Source organism: Cervus elaphus, chromosome 4, assembly GCF_910594005.1.
Source record: "Cervus elaphus chromosome 4, mCerEla1.1, whole genome shotgun sequence".
Lineage (NCBI taxonomy): Eukaryota > Metazoa > Chordata > Mammalia > Artiodactyla > Cervidae > Cervus > Cervus elaphus.
The window spans coordinates 53,654,910-53,673,759 of NC_057818.1; the positions used below are offsets into that span (position 1 = coordinate 53,654,910).

At 47.8% G+C, this 18,850-nt stretch overlaps 1 protein-coding gene across 1 annotated transcript in view; it reads right to left on the bottom strand.

The window, feature by feature from the left end:
• The window catches only part of LOC122692188 (optic atrophy 3 protein), a 36,053-nt gene extending 20,685 nt beyond the window's left edge, over positions 1-15,368 (bottom strand). Inside the window, exon 1 of the mRNA XM_043899506.1 lies at positions 15,128-15,368. Coding sequence (XP_043755441.1) covers positions 15,128-15,269 — 142 coding nt within the window. The 5' untranslated portion in view covers positions 15,270-15,368. The remainder of the gene's footprint in view (positions 1-15,127) is intronic.
• Positions 15,369-18,850: the final 3,482 nt, after the last annotated feature.

Sequence of the window (18,850 nt, forward strand, 5' to 3'; positions counted from 1 at the left end):
AAGAAAGTAAGATGGATCCTGAGTGGGTTGAGGTATCGCTGGGAGGAGTTGGGTGGTGAGAGAAGCCGATATAGGAACCAGAGCCGGGGATGAAGCCTGATCAAGAGGACAATCTCCCAAAAGCACTGAGACTTCAGGCAGAACCCATGGGGGAAAAGTCAGTGGGAAGCCTAGGCCGGGCTGGCAAAGACCAGGGCAACAAGCTGGAGGAAAGCGGTTTTGACAAGGCCTATGTGGTCCTTGGCCAGTTTCTGCTGCTAAAGAAAGATGAAGACCTCTTCCAGGAATGGCTGAAGGACACATGTCCTGCCAGTGCCAAGAAGGAGGGGACCTTGATGCTAGAGGGAGGAGGCTGAGAGCAGCTGGACGGTGTCCCCAAACCACAGCCCACATTCCCACAGACGCAGACCCAGACCCACAGACGCACTCAGGAATAATTACAGGGAGACACCCTTGTGTGGGAGCCAAATAAGCATCGCGTTGCTCCTGTGTATTCTCAACAAATTCTGGAAGAACTGTGCACCCTCTTTATACACTTTGAAGTTGTCAGATCCATTTTTTCCATCCTAAGTTTAAATTAACTGCAAAGAACATAATGAATTTTAAAAGAAACCCACTGCATCACTCTTCTAAGCACACGCAAAGGGCTAAAGAGCCATAGAAACGTAATGCCTTCCAGGTTCATTTTAAAGATACACACCAGGCAGCTCTTCTTTAACAGTGCTTTGCAGTGTTCCTTACTCTTCTTTTTAAAATTTATTTTATCTGTTATATTTTTGGGCTGTGCGGGTCTTCATTGCTGCATGGGCTTTAGTTGTGGTGATTGGGGGCTACTCTGTAGTTGCGGTGTGTGGGCTTCTCATTGCGGCGGCTTATCTTGTTCTAGAGCTTTCAGGTTTCAGCAGTGGCAGCTCTCAGACTCTAGAGAGTTGTGGCACATGGGCTAAGTTGTCCCGAGGCATGTGGGATATTCCCGGACTAGGGATCAAACCCGTGTCTCCTGCACTGGTAGGCGGATCCTTTACCACTGAGCCACCAGGGAAGCCCTACTATGGTTCATTTTAAAGATAAACACCCAGCAGCTCCTCCTTAACAGTGTCTGCACTGTTCCTTACTCTCTTAATGTTCAATCTATATTCTACTTTCTCTACAAAATTTTATCCTAACATGACATATTATTATGCACAAATGTCCTATTATATTTCTCTGAAACAAAAAAAATGTGCCTATGAATTAAGATCAAAATTTTCATTTCTTGTGATCTTAGTTAAATTCTTCTCTAAGACTGAGTCACCCTTATAATTATTATTAGTATATGTGTGTGCTAACTTGATTCAGTCATGTCCGACTCTTTGTGACCCTGTCACAGAGCCCCCCAGGCTCCTCTGTCCATGGAATTATACAGGCAAGAATACTGGAGTAGGCTGCCATTTCCCTCTCCATGTTACTAGTATATCAGCTGATCAAAATATCATATATGACACAATTTGATACATATTAATAACTACCGAACATAAAAAGTAAATTTTGACCACAGATGTACGTCTTAATAAGGTGGACTGGGGAAAGCATTCCTTCCATCAATATTCTAAATTGTTCCTTTGTTATGCCGGCTGGTTTTCGATATGGGGTAATGCATCAGTAGGAAGGGAGAGGAGATTTGCCTCTCTTTTCATACTTCTCCCAGAATTTCTTTTCCTGGGAGCAGAGCCATTGAAAAGGGAGGGAAGGAAGGAAAAGAGGGAGGGAGGAAGGCAGGGAACCCAGCAGATTCCTCAGGCAAATCCGGTGAAACTGGAGCTCTGGGAAGGATTCCCTTAACACTCCCCCTGCAGGAGTGCGGGGCGTGGGGTGAATCCACATCTGCAGCCTGAAGGCCACCTGCCATGTGCCACACAGACTGCGACGCTGATGACAGCATTCTCTGGGAGAGCCTAACCCAAGAATCACCTAATGTTCAAGGTATGCAGTTAACAGGGAAAAAATAGGACACGGAACAAAGTGAATAGTACACAATCTGTTATGTGAGTTAAGTTTATGCATATAATACACCTGATCACGCCCAGAACACCTCTGGAAGGTGCCTGGGGAGTGACCTTTGGAGGTTGACCTCTGACCGCCTACTCTTCCCATCAACCTCTGCTCCAGCCACACAAGCCTCCCCACTGTTCCTAGAACTGGACAGGCAGCTCGAGCCTCAGGGCCTTTGCACCTACTACACCTCATGCCTGAAACACTCCTCTCCAAACATCAGTACTTCCTCACTTTACTCAAGTTTCTCATCAATCAGTGGAAACCCAAATGACTAAGAGAGTGGATAAACAAAATGTAGGCTATTCATATAAGTATTGGAATAAAAGAATATACACTAAAAGCAATTTTTAAAAATGAACTGACACATACAGCAACAAGGAAATATCTCAAAAGCATCTTGTGAACAAAAGCTAGACATGAGCTTCATCCTGTGTGATTCCATTTACATGACATTTAACAATACATAAAGCTAGTCTATGGGCTTCCCTGGTGGCTCAGTGGTAAAGAATCCATCTGCCAATGTAGGAGACGTGGGTTCAAGCCCTGGGTCAGGAAGATCCCCTGGAAAAGGAAATGGTAACCCTCTCCAGTATTCTTGCCTGGAAAATGCCAGGGACAGAGGAGCCTGGTGGGCTACAGTCCAAAGAGCTGGACACAATTTAGCAACTAAAACAACAACAAAGCTAATCTACAGTGAGAGGGGTCATACAGGGCAGCAGAGCAGGAAAGAAAGGAACTTCTCCCAGAGCTATGGGAATGTTTTATGTCTTGAACGCTGATTGTATGGGCATATGCGTTTGTTAATGCTCATTAAACTATACATCTTTACTAACCTTTAGATCTGTATTGCACTGTATACGGTATTGTACTACAATAAGTAATATGCAGACAATCAGATATTAGTAACTAAATGTAAGAGGAGGCGTTTGGGAGCCTGTGAGGCTTGATTTCTTATTCAGTGTTGCTTTGGGGAACTTAACGGTCTCTGGGCTATTTCATCATTCATACAACCAGGACAATCACATAAACTCCCTAATAAGGTGGTTAATATCATTTGTTAAGATCACAGAAAGCATAATAAATGAGAACTATTATCATCAGTTAAGAAATTACCATTCAGAGTAAACACAGCTTTGAGCCAGTCCCTGGGCCGGCTGCCCTTTCTGCTGGATGCCTTCCAGCCCGTTGAGAGCGCACCCCGACAGTGCTCTGGGTGTTAAGAGACTTGTGCTGCCACAAGCGGGAACCCTGTCTGGCAAACCTGGCCCAGTCCCCCTTCACTGCCTCCTGAGACAGGGGTGACGCGCCAGTCACCACAGGAAACACAGTTGGTTCTGTCTTTCCACACCTTGGTGAATCTCATGTCCCACACTCTGGGTCTAAAAGATTTCTTAGGGTTAACCCGCCCTCAGGCTGGCCAATCGGAGCACGGCATTCCCAGGCCACAGGGACTGGCTCAGGGCTGAGGACGAGACACAGGCTGCGCTCCTGAGACTCACCCCGGGAAGAACGACCTCCCTGTGCCCTGGAGTCACTAGGCGGGTACTAGCACTTCAAACGTGAGAGGAGCGTCTTTTGTCTGTTCTGTTGTCTGTCACACCTCCTAGAATAGCTCCTGGCACACAGCTGGCACTAGATAAAGACAGAATGAGTCAAGTACACAGATGCCTGATGGACTGAAGCAAGTCCTTGTTCCAGAATATAATTCCACTTCTACTCCCTGTCCAGATCTGGAGAGTCTGTACAACTTAACTTAGTACAGAAGGCATCTGGGGATGTAAGAGGCACAAGGGAAGCAGCTAACAGAGGCTAAGTTTACTGGGCTCTAAGTTCCCGGATTCAAGTTCTGGATCTGCTACTTGCATGCTGTGTGAGCTTGGGGACGTTTCTCAACCTCTCTAGACCTCCATTTCCTTTTTTTGTTGTTGTTAAGGAAAGTGTAGTGTTTATTGCAGGGCACCAAGCAAGCAGTCCAGGCACAGACTCCCTGATGGCTTTCAAGGAAAGGTTTTTAGAGACAGAATGAGGCAGAGGGAAGGTGGGGTGCATGATCAGCTGGTGGACGTTCTTCTGATTGGTTGTTGGTGAGGTAATCGGGGGCCAACATTATCAATCTTCTGATTCCAAAACCAGTCTGGGGTTTGCAAGCTTGTGGGCAGCATACAGTTGACGTCTCCCACCTGGTGGGGATGTCAGTACCTGCAAAACAGCTCACAGGACATCGCAAAGAATACTATCTATAGCCCTTGAGGAGGAACTAATGCTCCTTGACTTTGTCCATTTCCTCTTTTTCAAAGTGGGGATCATAAACCCTGGCTTGTGGGGATGTTGGCACAGTCAAGGCTTGTGCATGAATGAAATGTCCAGTGGGAGATTCAGCAAGGCTGCCTGTAGAGACTAGGAATGAGGCTGCACACACTGGGTGCAAACTGAAACCAGTCAATCCGGTCCCAGCTCTACCACTCAGCACCCGTGCACCCCTGGGCAGGTTGCATAACTGCTCTGCTCAGTCTCTTCGTCCGTTTAGGTATGTCAGTGATAGCATACCTCATGGGGTGTGGTGAAATAAATTAACATAGAGAAGGACGACGACAACCTTGTGTTCACTTTGTAACATTCTTTACTGTCTTATTAACTCCATTCTCTCCTGCCAATGGGCTTCCCTGGTAGCTCAGCTGGTAAAAGAATCTGCCTGGAATGCAGATGACCTGGGTTCAATCCGTGGGTGGGGAAGATCCCGTGGAGGAGGGCATGGAAACCCACTCCAGTAGTCTTGCCTGGAGAATCCCCAGGACAGATGAGCCTGGCAAGCTCCAGAAGATGGTGAAGGACAGGGAAGCCTGGCATGCTGCAGTCCATGGAGACACAAAGAGTCAGACACGATGGAGTGACCAAGCCCACTCCTGCCATTAGAGCCCAGAAGCTATATCCATTGACCACCAGGACCTTCCCAGAGAGCGAGAGCCTATGACTCAACTCTGGTCAATCAGCAGTGAGGGGAGTCCCCTGGTGGGCTTCTGGGAAAATATTTTTCTCCTTGCAGGGCCTTCTCTCATTTCCCTAGAACCCCCATCCCACATATAAACACGCGCATGAACACACACACACACACACACACACACACACACACACACTTTTTCCCTTTGGACACAGCAGTATAAAGGCATGTTTGGCGCTCCAGCAGTTCCTTTGAGGCCTTGAGGGGAGTTATTGCCTGAACACCAAGATAGAAAGAGTCCTCAGGTTCCTAATGACATCACCAAGCCACCAAACCAACCACAAGCCACCTTCCTCCACCAACAATAAACATCCCTTAGACTTAAGGTTTGGTTAAGATTTACTGGCTGGGTTTCCAACTCATCACAGATGAGCACAAACTAATTTGTGTCTTGTTCTTTCTTTCACAATAAGCATATATTACTTTTGCAAATTTAGTAAGTCCTCCCAAAAAACTTCAGAGGAAAAAAAACCCTAAAACCCCAAAATAAAACATGATTCAATTTTAAAAAGAAAAGAGATAAAACACAGCACAGAATTCAGCACACACTAGGCCTTCAGCAGAAGGGAGCTACTGTGGCTGTGTGCACATCAAAGGCAGGACCGAGGTGGGTCTGGAAGCCGGAAGATCACTGAGGAAAGAGAGGGAGTGTGGGGATCTGAAGAAATACAGTGGCTTAGGGGTCTGATGTGGGGTCAACTGGAGCCAGGGCAGCAGAAACAGAGAGGGAACCAATTAGCTAGAAATGAGGGTTAAGAACCCAGTTAGAGACAGGAGCACACCCTGGGAGGCCGAGCCATCAGGATAGGTTTCTAAGGAACTGACCAGGGAGTCTCAAGGACAGGTGGACAAGGAGTTTCTCTGGTGCAGAGGGAGAAAATGTCAGAAGTCACAGTTATGTTTGTTTGAAAAAGGAGGAAGGAAGGTAAGAAAAGGGAGAGGAAGAAGATCACGAGAAGAAATTAAGCTTTACTAGGCATATAATAAATGAACCCTGAATATTCATTGCAAGGACTGAAGCTGAAATTCCAATACTTTGGCCACTTGATGCAAAGAGCCAACTCACTGGAAAAGACCCTGATGCTGGGAAACACTGAAGGCAAAAGGAGAAGGGGATGGCAGAGAATGAGATGGTTGAAAACTCCAGGAGATAGTGAGGGACAGGGAAGCCTGGTGTGCTGCAGTCCATGGGGCTGCAAAGGGTCGGACATGATTGAGCGACTCAACAACCACCACCACAGGCATATAGAGATACACCCAGAAAAGGCCTCTAGGGCCCCTCCACCGGCAGGTGCCAGCATCCCCAGGTGGCAGACCTAAAGAGAAAAGGACTGACACGGGCGCCCTCTGCTGTCCACTCAGCGCACTGCAGCTGGGCAAATCGATTCCCAGGGACAGTCTAGGCTGCAAACCAAGTTCTCACACAGGGGCTTCTTAAAGACTCCTGCTCAGAAACCAAGGACTGAACGTCTAACAAGACCAGCAAGAGGAAATTCCAACAACTGCCTCTGCATATGAAGGGTGGGGATGAAAACTGAGCAGGGGGATTAAAAGCAGCTGACGGCACACTCTCCTCCTTTGGACCTCTGTATCTTAGTGGGGTCTTTGCCAGCTGTGACAGCTGTCCACAAAGAATGTCGCAACTCTCACAGAGGGTCTCATGGAGAGCTTCCAAATGCACTTAACAATGTCTGTATAGGAAAATATTCTTAGTGAGGGCAAAAATATTTGGGGGGCTAGGAATACATAAAACAAAAAATTTTTATCTCAATATTAGTTTCATCCTTCCTAATTTTTAAATGTTTTTAATGCACATAATATATTAATATGCACATAATATATATTAATATGTCAGCTATATATGACTCCTAATTAACTATATAGTTATCTCTCTCTCTCTCTTCACATTGTAACATATATACACACACAGGCTTCCCTTGTGGCTCAGCTAGTAAAGAATCCGCCTGAAATGTCAGAGACCTGGGTTCAATCCCTGGGTTAGGACGATCCCCTGGAGAAGGGAAAGGCTACCCACTCCAGTATTATGGCCTGGAGAATTCCATGGACTGTGTAGTCCATGGGGTCGAAAAGAGTTGGACATGACTAAGCGACTTTCACTTTCTTTTCACTTCACACACACACACACACACACACACACATACATACATATATACATATACACACATACATACATTCATACTAGGGGAGAATGCTCAAAATGTTTCCTTAATAGGAGAGCATGATGAAACTGTTTGGAAGTCACCAACATCAGCCTGCTGCTGTGTAACATAACTGATATGGTGCTCTGGAGATTATAAATAGACTTCAGGGAAGTGGTTTTCAAACAGTCATGCACACGAGGATCCTTTCTGAAGAATATTAAAAATAAAAATGCCCAGCTCTTCCTTCCCCAGATGGACCCAATCAGGATCCTGGATGGCTACGGGGAGCACCCACCTCACTTTTTTTCCCCTTCAGGGCATCTACTTTCAGCTCATCAGTCTTCACAGCAGCTGTATTTAGTCTGGGGTTTGTGTAATCCTATTGAGCTCTGAATGTCAATTGTATCTGTCACTTTCTGGAGTTCTATCTGGCTTTTTACCCAACTCCCTGGTGATTCTGTATTGCACTCATTTGTATTTTTGTATCCCTCCTATTTTATCCTTTCCATACACAAGCAGAGCTCTTTTATGTCCACATCTGACCATTCCTGTATCCACAATGTTGGCAGGTCTTGAGCTGCCATATTTTGTATCTGCTGACTCTTGATCATGGTGCCTGCTTCTCTGTACCGCACACAATTTTTTCTCATGAGATCATATTTGCTGGAACTCTACCTGAAGGAATTCTCCAAGGCCCAGGCAGAGGGGGGAGACCTCCTCCAGGGAGGGTTAATGTTTGTCCTGACCAGGTGCTTAGGGGCACACAGACCCAGGTTCATTCTCAGCCTGCTGTTTCCAGGACCTTTCAAAGAGTATAAATTAAGCCTCAAACCCACACAGGAACAGTCAGTGGCCACCAATTCACAGAGGAAGACATTTTCAATCTCTACCTAGATCTAAGGGTGTGTGTCTTTGCAGGATGGGTTTTTTAGTCCTCTCTTCCCCTGAGGGGTACCTTCCCTGGGAGCTGGTTGTGCACAAGGTGGTCCCCTGTCCAGCTTTCCCACAACACAGCCTCTGTCCCTGAGGCCACGTGAACCTGTCGATGTCCCCAGACTATCAGGTAGCCTCTGTGCTCGCTCCCCTCCTTGGCTCTTTGCTCTTGATTTCTCCTTGCTCTGCAAGGAGTCCCTCTTCTTCCTTGAAGGTACAAACCATTCATTCCAAAGGATGCTTCAAGTATTTTAGGAAGCATTGGGTCATAGGAGGTTCTCTACTCAGCCACACTGTCCTCTCTCTCTTCGACCTTCTCACTTTTCTTTGCTCAGAGATATACCTTCAGTCCCATCAGATCAACATAAATTGCCCTGTGCTAGTTAGAAATGTTCACGGGGAGGGCCCAACTCCTCTGCCTGTGGCCAGGCTATGAGGAATGACTGAGGAAGAGACACCAACACCACCTAGAGGCCTAAGTACTGACAGCTCAGCTCCAAGAGGCCACCAGGGAGTGCACCCTGAGAAGGAATGCACTCGAAAGTTCAGTATTAAGATAATGATGGGACTTCCCTGGTGGTAGAGTGGTTAAGGATCTGCCTGCCAGTGCAGGGGACACAGATTTGATCCCTGGTCTGGGAAGATCCCACATGCCTTGGGGCAACTAAGCCCCTGTGCCACAACTACTGAGAATGCCCAGCCTGCGCTCCGCGACAAGAGAAGCCACCACAATGAGAAGCCCGTGCATCACGGCTAGAGAAAGCCTGAGCACGGCAATGAAGACCCAATGCAGCCAAAAGTAATGACTAAATACACAAATAATTTTTTTTAAATTTAAAAAATACTATAGGATGATAAATGGATAGTTGCAAGCCCTACCCTCCAAAGACGATGATAATGATCAAAATAGTATGGTGCCTGACATCTCCATATATTCAACAAAGAATTATACAGCACTTAAGAGCCAAGAACTGTTTAATGCTTTATGGATATATGAACTCATGGAATATGAATTATAATGATACAATTTACAGACAACAAAAGTAACACCCAGAGAAGCAAAATAACTTACCTTGGGGACACACAGAAAATAGCAGAACTGGGATTCACATGCAGGCAGACAGCTCAGCTCCAGAGACTAGTTTCTGCCCACTCCACCCAACCAAGATACAGAGTTCACTCTAAGTCACTGAACTTAGAACGTGCCAGGCCTGGGCTAAGGGTATTCGCGTACTTGACAGATCCTCCCTTCAGACCTATGAGGTGAGTGCTACACTGTGCGGAGGAGGAAATCGAGGTACAGAAAGGCAGAAGGACTTGCCCAGGAACACAGCGAACGGCAGAGCAGCACGCTGAGTGCGGGAAGCCTTTACCTGGAGGCAGAGTGTTCAGCCTCTGGACAGTAATGCCCACGTAGGATAAGAACAGATTATCACAGCCAGCACTAACGAACAGATCCACAGATTCTGGGCTAGGCCTTGATATCCACTGGCTCTTGGATCCTCACGAGAATCCTGGGAGATGAGTTCTATCGTCACCCTTATCTGACAAACATGGACTTGGGAGTCTCGGAGAGGTCAAGCTGTTTGCCCAAAGTCACACAGCTTATTAGTGGTGCCAAGATGCCAAGCCAGGAGTGTCTCCCCTGTGGCAAACTGCCTTTGGTGACTGTATCGCGCCCTGTGCGGTCCCCTCCCACACTCCCTCTGGTCTGTGCCGGAGCTGCTGGGATCAACAGGGCATGCCCAAAGTGATGCTGTGTGGTTCCAGGTCCTGTCCTTAAATGGTCTGAAGCTTCTGCTCCTTCTCTCGTGGAAATCCGGCTCCAGCGAGCCCTGAGCGACCATGAGCGGAGAGACCATGTGGAAAAGAGAGGTCTGTAGACAACACTGAGATGGAGACAGGGAATGGGATATCCCAACACCCCAGTCGAGCCTCCTGATGACTCCAGGCCCGGCTGCCCTCTGACTGAAACCCCCTGAGATACCACCAGGACAGACGGGCAGAGGAACCAGCCAGCTGAGCCCAGTCAAGGCACAAAACTGTGAGAGAAAAATAAAACAGTCGCTGTGTAAAGCCCTTAAACAGTAGGCCACATTGCTTTATAAGCAAAAGAAAACAGAAACCAACTCCAAAGCCAAAACTTGTAAGAATGACCACAGCTGAGCTCTTCTGAAAAAATTCTCCCAGTCGCCTGAGAGAATTACATGGTGTATTAGTTTCCTATTCCTTCTGTAAGAAATGACCACAAAGGCAGTGGCTTAAAACAACTCGCATTTGTTATCCACAGTTTCAAAGGTCAGGAGCCTGAAATGGTTCTCACTAGGCTACGCTCTGTGTCAGTAAGTGAGAGCTCCTTTCCTGAAGCTGTAGGGAAGAATTTGTTTTCCTGCCTCTTCCAGCTTCCACAGGCCACCTGCATTCCTGGGCTCACGGTCCCTCCTCTGTCTTCAAATGGGTGCCTTTCCTGTCTCCTTCTTTCACCTATAAGGACTGGGGTGATTACACTGGGCCCACCTGTACAATTCAGGTTGCTCTCTTGTTCCCCAAATACCTGATTCAATCATACACATAATAATGTTCCTCTGTCACGTAAGATAACACATTCAAACAGGTTCCTGGAATTAAGATGTGGGCATCTCGGCAGGGTGGGAGGGGAAGGCTCATTATTCTGCCCACCAGGGTAGCAAACTGGAAAAATGACCAGTGTTCTCCAATGGCCCAAGTGGAAACACACTGGAATTTTCCCACTGCCCAGAGACCTCCCACAGCTCTTCCCACGGTGTACTTTGCAAGCATGGCCCCAACCTGCCTGGCATCACTGCCCTCTTTTATTTTCTCTCCCCAAGAAATCTTGGTTGAAAAAGATCATTGCCTCCCCAACACAGTGCGTCACCGATGACTTATGCTTCCTGCATTTACTGTTCTTTCTCAGGCAGACACACCTACTCCTCCAGCTTCTACTGTGAGGAGACACATGGCCAGGCTCACCCTCTGTGCCTAAAGAATCTTAGCCAAAGGTACAGTCGCTGGATGTGTGGGTCAGCTTGGGAGGCCTGACCTGGGAGAACACACAGTAGCCATAGCTCTGGAAAACTCCAGTTGCCTGGGACAGGGGCCATGGTGAACAGCAGTTAGCAGTATGAAGACAATACAACAACATAATTCAAAAAGTGTAAATCTGATAAGTCAGTGCATTCCAACATCAAACAGCCTCTTCAACCAAACCTGTCCCCCCACTGAGCTCCTGGTGCTTTCTGTGCAGCCCGCCCCTCCACCAGACCACCTGTCACACCCCATCCACAGGAAATCCTGCTGGAGCTACCTTTCAAATAAATCTACTGCTTATTCATTACTAAGGGGAAAAGGAAAGGTTCTTTTAGTGGTTGCCACCTTAACCAAGGGATCCAAGTTAGCACCACAAATGACGGAACAAACAGACATCAGGAGCCCCCTGAGGTGGTGTCCTTAGGTGTTCTGTAGTGTTCCTGCCAAATATGCTCAACGTGAATCAAATCAGAGGAAGTGATCAGAAAACTTCAGATTGCAGGACACTATGAACAACTACCCCAGTCAACGTCACAAGGACAGGGATACTATTATAGAGGAGGGCCAGCAAACTTATTCTGTGAAGGGCCACAGAGTAACCATTTTACATTTGTGGGCCACAGAAATCCATCTCTGTGTCCACAGACAATGTATAACAAATGGACATGGTTGTGTTCCAATAAAACTTTATTTACAAAGACAGGCACTGGGCCAGGCTGCCAAACCTGCTGTAGGTTAAAGGATACTAAAGAGGCAGGATCATCAAATGCAGTGCATGATCACTGAGCTGACTCTAGATTAAAAATAAAAATAATAAACAGCTTAAAAAGGACATTTTGGGGACCAGAATATGAGCTATATATTAAATAGAAGCTGTATATTAAACAATTTATTGTCACCAATATTATTGTTATCAATGCTAAATTTCTCAGGTGTGATACTGGTTCTGTGTTATATAGAAGGTCTTTGTTCTTAGAAAATACAGGCTGAAATATTTAGGAGTTTAGAACCATGTCCAAGACTAATTTACAAATTTTTCAGGGAAAAAAAAAAAAAGATTGTGTGTATACATTCATACACACATTCATGTATGATGGCAAAGACCAAACAAATCTGCTGAAAGCTAATAAGAGTGAACTAGGTGTTGATGGGCATATAACTGATGACCATACCATTCTTTCTTTCAACTTATCGGGGAGTGTGAAATTTTAGAAAGAAGTGGCTGGGGAAAGAGTGTGAGGCAGTGGGCAAGTGACTTCCCCACCCACCTGGACTCCTGTAGTCGTCTCCTCCCTGCAAGCACTCTCACCTATGATTGCCAAAAGGATCCCATGAAAACTGGACTCGGATCCTGTCCCTCCCCTGCTCAGACCCTCCGTGAGTCCCAGCCATTCAGAGGCCCCCAGGCCCTGCATGGTCTGCCCTCTTCCCACCACCCGCTCGGCCCTCAGCCTCCACTCAGTCCCTCTGTTCAGCCACACTGGCTTCCTCGATGTTCGCCAAACATGCCAGGCGCGTGCTCACCTCAAGGCCTTGGCAGGTGTGGAGACTTTGGGTGAGAAAGCTCTTCCCCCAGACACCCGCACTGCTTGCTCCCTCCTCTCCTCATGTTGTCGATGAGGTCACCCTGATAATCCTATCTAAACTTCACAACTGTCCCCCAAATACTCCTCCTTCTGCATCCCTGATGTTTTCTCCAGAGCAGTTTATGCTATCGAATATACTTCACACTTGACTGTTTTCTTTATTGTCTGGCTTTCCCCCAAAACTGAGACTGTAAGGTCTCCTGAAGACAAAATGTTTTGCTTTTTCTTCTCTGCTGTATCCATAACATCTACACGACAGCCACAACTCAGAGCCATGCACTGACCTACCGTTTTACATCCACTTACTCCTCACAACAGGATGAGGTAAGTATTATTTATAGCATAAATGTACATGCAGCATATACACAAAATAGGAATAATAACAGTGTCTAACTCAGAATAATTGGTGAGGATTTAATGCTGTGAAGCGCTTAGCACACTGCCTGGCACAAAGTGAGTGCCCATTAAATGTAGCTATTATATAATATCCACTGCGCAGAGGAGGAAACTGAACCTTACGGGGTTAGTGACCTTCCCAAAACCACCTGGCTGAGAAGTACGGACCCAGTTTGGAACCCATGTCAGTTTGACTCAAGTTGCTGCTTTTTAAACCACAATACTAAGACATCCCACGGTGTTTGGGAGAAAGGCAGTGGCAGGAAACAGAAACCAGTTCTGGGAATCCAGAATTCAGGGTGTAAGTCCTGCCTTAAAGGGCCAGGGTTTAGGTCTGGCCCAGACTCCATGTGTGACCTCAGCAATTCCCTTCTGCTCTCAAGACTTTAGTTTTCTCTTTGATAAACTGCAGGGAGTCATTTCCCCTCCCTGACATGGGGACAAAACAGTGTGAGAGTCAAATGAGAAAGCTTATAGGAAAGCACTTCGGTAACTGAAATCCAACACTTTTCCATTCTAAGATCTGCAACTCTGGCAGACAACCGACCAAACACCAAAAGATCATGAATTTCAGGCCCTGCAAAGCAAATTTGAGGCATCCAAACTTGTAAAGAAAAGAAGTGTGCTTCCCTTAACCATTTGGCCTTTACACACACTCCTCACTCTCCCTCAACATTATCCCTGTTCCCGTGCTGTCTGGTGACATTCTTCTCACCCTTCAGTTCCCAGCCCAGAGGTCTCCTCTGCCAGGAAGCTCTCCCTGAATGCTACATCAGGTCAAGTGTCCAGTGGGCTCCCTTATCCAAGCTCTGCCCACTCTGGGTCATGACCTTGAAGGACGGGCCTATCCTCACCCGACTGTGAGTTCCTTGAGGGCACAGACTAGGGCTAGATTGATTCCTGCTGTTTCACCAGTACTGCCCAGCACAAGGCCAGTCACAGGGCAGACACTCAGAAAACACCAACTAAATGAAGTACCAGCTGGATTAATGGTGGTTCCCTGACCCGGCAAATTAGGTTAAATTTCCTTATTCTTTGCTCCCACAGGCCCCTAGCTCATAGATCATCTTCTCACAATAGCCCGTATTTTAAATGTTTACTATGCCCTTCGGATCTCAGCTCAGGCAGCCTTCCTCTAGAGTCTAGACAGCTTTCCCGACCACACGCCCCTGGGTCAGGAGGTCTCTCAGCTCTGGAGTTGGCACCATCCTGACCGCTCTGGAGTGACAATGATGGATCATGTGTCTCCCAGCCCAGCAAAAAGCCAGCATGACCTGTCTACTGAATGAATGGAAGAGCAAATATGGTGTATGCGTGGGTTAATAAATAGACGGATGACAAAAAAATAAATAAATAAATAAATAAATAGACGGATGAATGTCCACGTTAGTTAAAACGACTCCTTTAGCCAGATTCCCATGTCACGCTTCCAGACGCCAGACTTTGCCCCGAGTCACGCCCCTAACCTAGGCCTATTCCCCGGAGTACAACTGGGACAAACGAATGACCTAAACAGATGAAAAAAGCACCCCTCACTTCCCAGGACGGGAGGGAAACTGAGGCACGAGGTGGAGTTTGAGGAATGAAGCCACCCAAGGATGGTTTGGCAAATGACCCGGGTAAGTTTTTCCTCAGCTCTCCCCAGTTCCTCTCTGTCCTGGCATGCCCCGCCCAAATCACTCCCGTTACCCACACTATTGGCTCGTCTAGACGTCAGTCTCCTCGCGCTCTTTTCCTCTATTGGCTAGTATTCCCAAATCAAGCGCGGGCACTTTGTACCGCCCTTCACCCCATGCCCGTTCTTACTATTGGGCTACTCGTATGCCCCTCTCCAAGGAACCCTCCCTATTGGTTTCAAGACTTTGCCGGTTCGGGCTGTGATTGGTTGTGAACAGAAGCCCATCTCCTGAGCAACCACCTGAGAAGGGTTAGAGAATGGAAAGGTTGGAGGGACGTGGGGTCAGACTCACGCTGGGCCGGCGGGAGGCAGATATAGGTCTTGAAGAACTCGCTTCGGCGGGCGGCCTCCTTAATGCGGTTGGCAAGCGGCTTGCTGACCTGCCGGATGCCCAAGTATAGCAGCTTCGCCATAGGGAACGCGCCCACCACCATCTTGGCTGCCGCAAGGGGCACACGCAACCTTGCTGACTGGGAGGGGCGCCTCAGATCGCTCCCTCCTCCCCCGCCCTCTCGTCGCCGTGCGTGCGTACGTACGCGCGTACGCCCCGGGGAACCGCTGGGGCGCTCCATGGCGTCATGGCGTCGACGCTGACGCTCCGACGTCCATTCGATGAATATGCAAATATACGGCGGAAGTGAGGCTGTCAGAGGGTGGTGCCGTTAAACGGCTCGCTGCAGCCTATATGCGTTCCCACGCCCGCTTTGGCTGACGTCATTGCCTTCCTCCGTGACGTCGCGTACCTGGGCGGCTTCTCCAAAGGAGCAGTCTTAATTAGTCCTAGTTAGGGCTCAGGAGTCCCAAATGCACCTTCTCCCTCCGTTTATTTTATTTATTTTTTCTCCCTCAGTTTAGAGCTGTCAATGGTCGTAAGAAACTAGCCATGTAGTGAGAAACTGGAAACTAGACCTGTAGTGAGATCCCAGCTCCGCGGTTTACTTGCTGTGTATGGCGAGTGACTTAACCTCTCTGAGTATCAGCCTTCCCATCTATAGAATGGAAATCATAAGAAGGCACATTCCTTATTAGGTTTTTATGAGGTTTGCATGAGAATCTTGAATATAAATGCTTAATGAGTGAACTATGTTAAGTGTTTAGAATGATGCGAATCACCCAATAAACAGCCCTTATAACTGCACAGGTATTAGCATCCTTATTGCTAACTTCAGCGTGAGGGTGCATTTTATCTCCAGAAACAGCTATTTTCAACCCTTTCCCAAGTAACAGACAAACAGGCCCCAAAAGGGGCCAGGGGAGTGGCACGAGGTCTCTCAGCCAGGAGAGGTTGATAACCCAGTCTCTTGGCTAATAAACTTACCCTTTCTCAAGCAGGCCCACTTCCTCCGCTGGGGAGGAGGGTCCCTAGGGAGCTGGCTCAGGAAGGAGTTTAAAGAACATGTCCCAGACTGTCATCCCTTACCCAGCGGGGAGCAAAATCGTGTAAACAAGGTCTTCCGAGAGAAATGCCTGGTGGTGGAGTGCTAATGGGTAATTGAGAGATTCTCGAAGAGGCAGAGGGCGAGGGAAAGTCCACGGAGCAGAGCTGTGTACAGAAGGAAACAAACGTCAGGTCAGAGTCGGGGGACCCAGGGCTTTCCTCGGCAACCTCTCGGACTCCCTGTGTGTCTTTTGTCACTTCCCTGGCCCTGATGGACTCCCATTTCTCCATCTATGATAATGGTGATACTGACATGTATGAACCCTGATGTTCTAAATTACTAAGAATGCCAAGACTCCATAAAAACAACTCCTCTCCAGGATCCCTGTTGGACTGAAGGTGTGAAGGAGCTTGGGACCTATTACAGATCCATCACTCACTCCCTCGGAACCAACTGCTCCCCCATGTTACAGACTGACCAACTGAGGCCAGAGAATTGACAAGGATTTATCCAGAGTTCCATGGGTAATCAGGAGAGAAACCCCCTGGGTTTCTTCAGTCCCAGTCTAGAGTCTTCTCCTGATCCCTGAAGGTGTTACCCTGGGGTCCAAGAACCTACTTAGGAGTGGGGCTGAGGTTCCACTTGATGCATTTAGGAAACTTCTAAATTTGTACATGATTTTTTGGTGTATAATTCACTACTGTTTCCTCAGCTCCTAGAACAATTTCTGGCGTACTGTAGGTGCTCAATACTTATTGAATGAATGGGAATGAGCATTTGGTGGAGGGGTAGTGTTCAGGCTTTCATCTGATTCCCCGAGGGGCCCATGTTCAGAAAGGTTCTGGCTCCCTACATGTCCATCCTGGTAGCTGTACTGCAATGAGACAGGGTGGGAAAATTACAACCCCCCACCCCCCTGCCAGATCCCAGGCCTCCCTCTTTTCTTTCTCCCACAACACCAGAGCCCCAACTTCCTGCATCTCAGTGACCCAACCCTCCTCCTGCAAAAAAGTTGTCCTCATTAAGTTCTTTTTTTTTCCCCCTCATTCCCCTCCTCCCTCCTCTTTCTTTCTCTCAGGAACCACTTCCGGGAACTTTCGGGGCAAGGGTGTATTTATGCCCGTGTAGGGGGTGGGGTGGGGGTGGGGATGTGTGTGTGTGTGTGTGTGTGTAGGCTTCACATCTCCTTAGGGGGGTGGGGGTGGGGAGGTGTGTGTGTGTGTGTGTGTGTGTGTGTAGGCTTCACATCTCCTTAGCCTGGAGCCTCTTATACACCCAGAGGGGTCAAGGCCTGTCCAGAGCTGGGTGTTTCCTCCTCCTGCTCTCCAGTCTGGTTCTGGAAGGACAGCCATTCCTGGTTGACCCCTGAGGGCCAGGGGAGGAAGGGGAACGCCATTAGCCAGGGCAGCAGCCATGACCACTCTGGGGCGTGGGAACAGAGGCAGAGGCAGGGAGGGGAAAGGGAACCCAGGATGGTCTCAGCACTGACTCACCGGCTGTGTGACCTTGGGCTAATGACTTGGCCTCTCTGGTGAATAGTGCCTGGGATCATTCCCAGAGTTCCTTCTAATTCAGGTCCTCTGGTCACCCTTTTCCCAGGATGGGCAAGGGACTAGGGTTACACAATCTCACAGGGTCTTGTATTTCTTCCATCATTGGATTCCTTCAAGAGAAATCCCAAAGCTGACACTGATCCTTGCTTGCTCCACCCTGACCCTGGTCCAGCTGTCAGCATCTCCTGCCTGGGCTTCTGGCTTCTGCCTTTACTTGCCCTATTCTGTTCCCTACTCAACAGCTTGGGACTCCTGTTAACATTTAAGTCAATCCCAAATGTTCTTTGCTAAGAGCCCCTCTGTGGTTCCCATTTATCTTGTAATAAAAGGCAAGGTCCTCGTATGGATTCACAATGCTCTGGGACATCGGCGCCTGTCCCTACCTGTCTCATCTCCATTCTTAATGTCCTCCCACACCTTCGCTCCCACCACACTGCTGTGTGTACTTGCTGGCCCTCAAAATTCAGGCACTCTCTTACTCCAGGGCTTTCCACCTGTTGTTCCCTCTGCCTGCAGTGCTCTCCCATCTGAACCCTCACCTCCTTCAGGTCTTTTCTCAAATGCCCCCTTCTCAGTGAGCCCTCCCCACTCTCCTGATCCAGATCAGACTCCATGTCTTTTTCTGTCCTCTCAATTGGCTTTATTTTGCTCCATTATCCTTACCAATTCCATTTTTTTTTTTTGGCTGCACCACACAGCATATGGGATCTTAGTTCACCAACCAAGGATTGAACCTGTGCTCCTTGGAGTGGAAGTGCGGAGTCTTAACCACTGGACTGCCAAGGAAGTCCTTCGATTCCAAATTTAATATTTATCTTTATTTACTCATTTACTGTGAGCTCCATGATGGCGGGGCCTGGGCTGTCTTGGTCACTGTTTGTTTATACCGGCCAGCATAGGTATAAATAAATCTCTCTAGTATAAATGAATACCCTTCTCTTGTCCTGAGCCCCGTTCTCAAGCCTATCCTGCTCCCTGCTCCTCCAGACAGTTGACCAATGGCCTTTTATTTGGATTCTGATATGCTCCCTCCTCCTCCTCAGGCACACTTGGAGAAATCTGTTTATCTCCAAACTCTAAAAT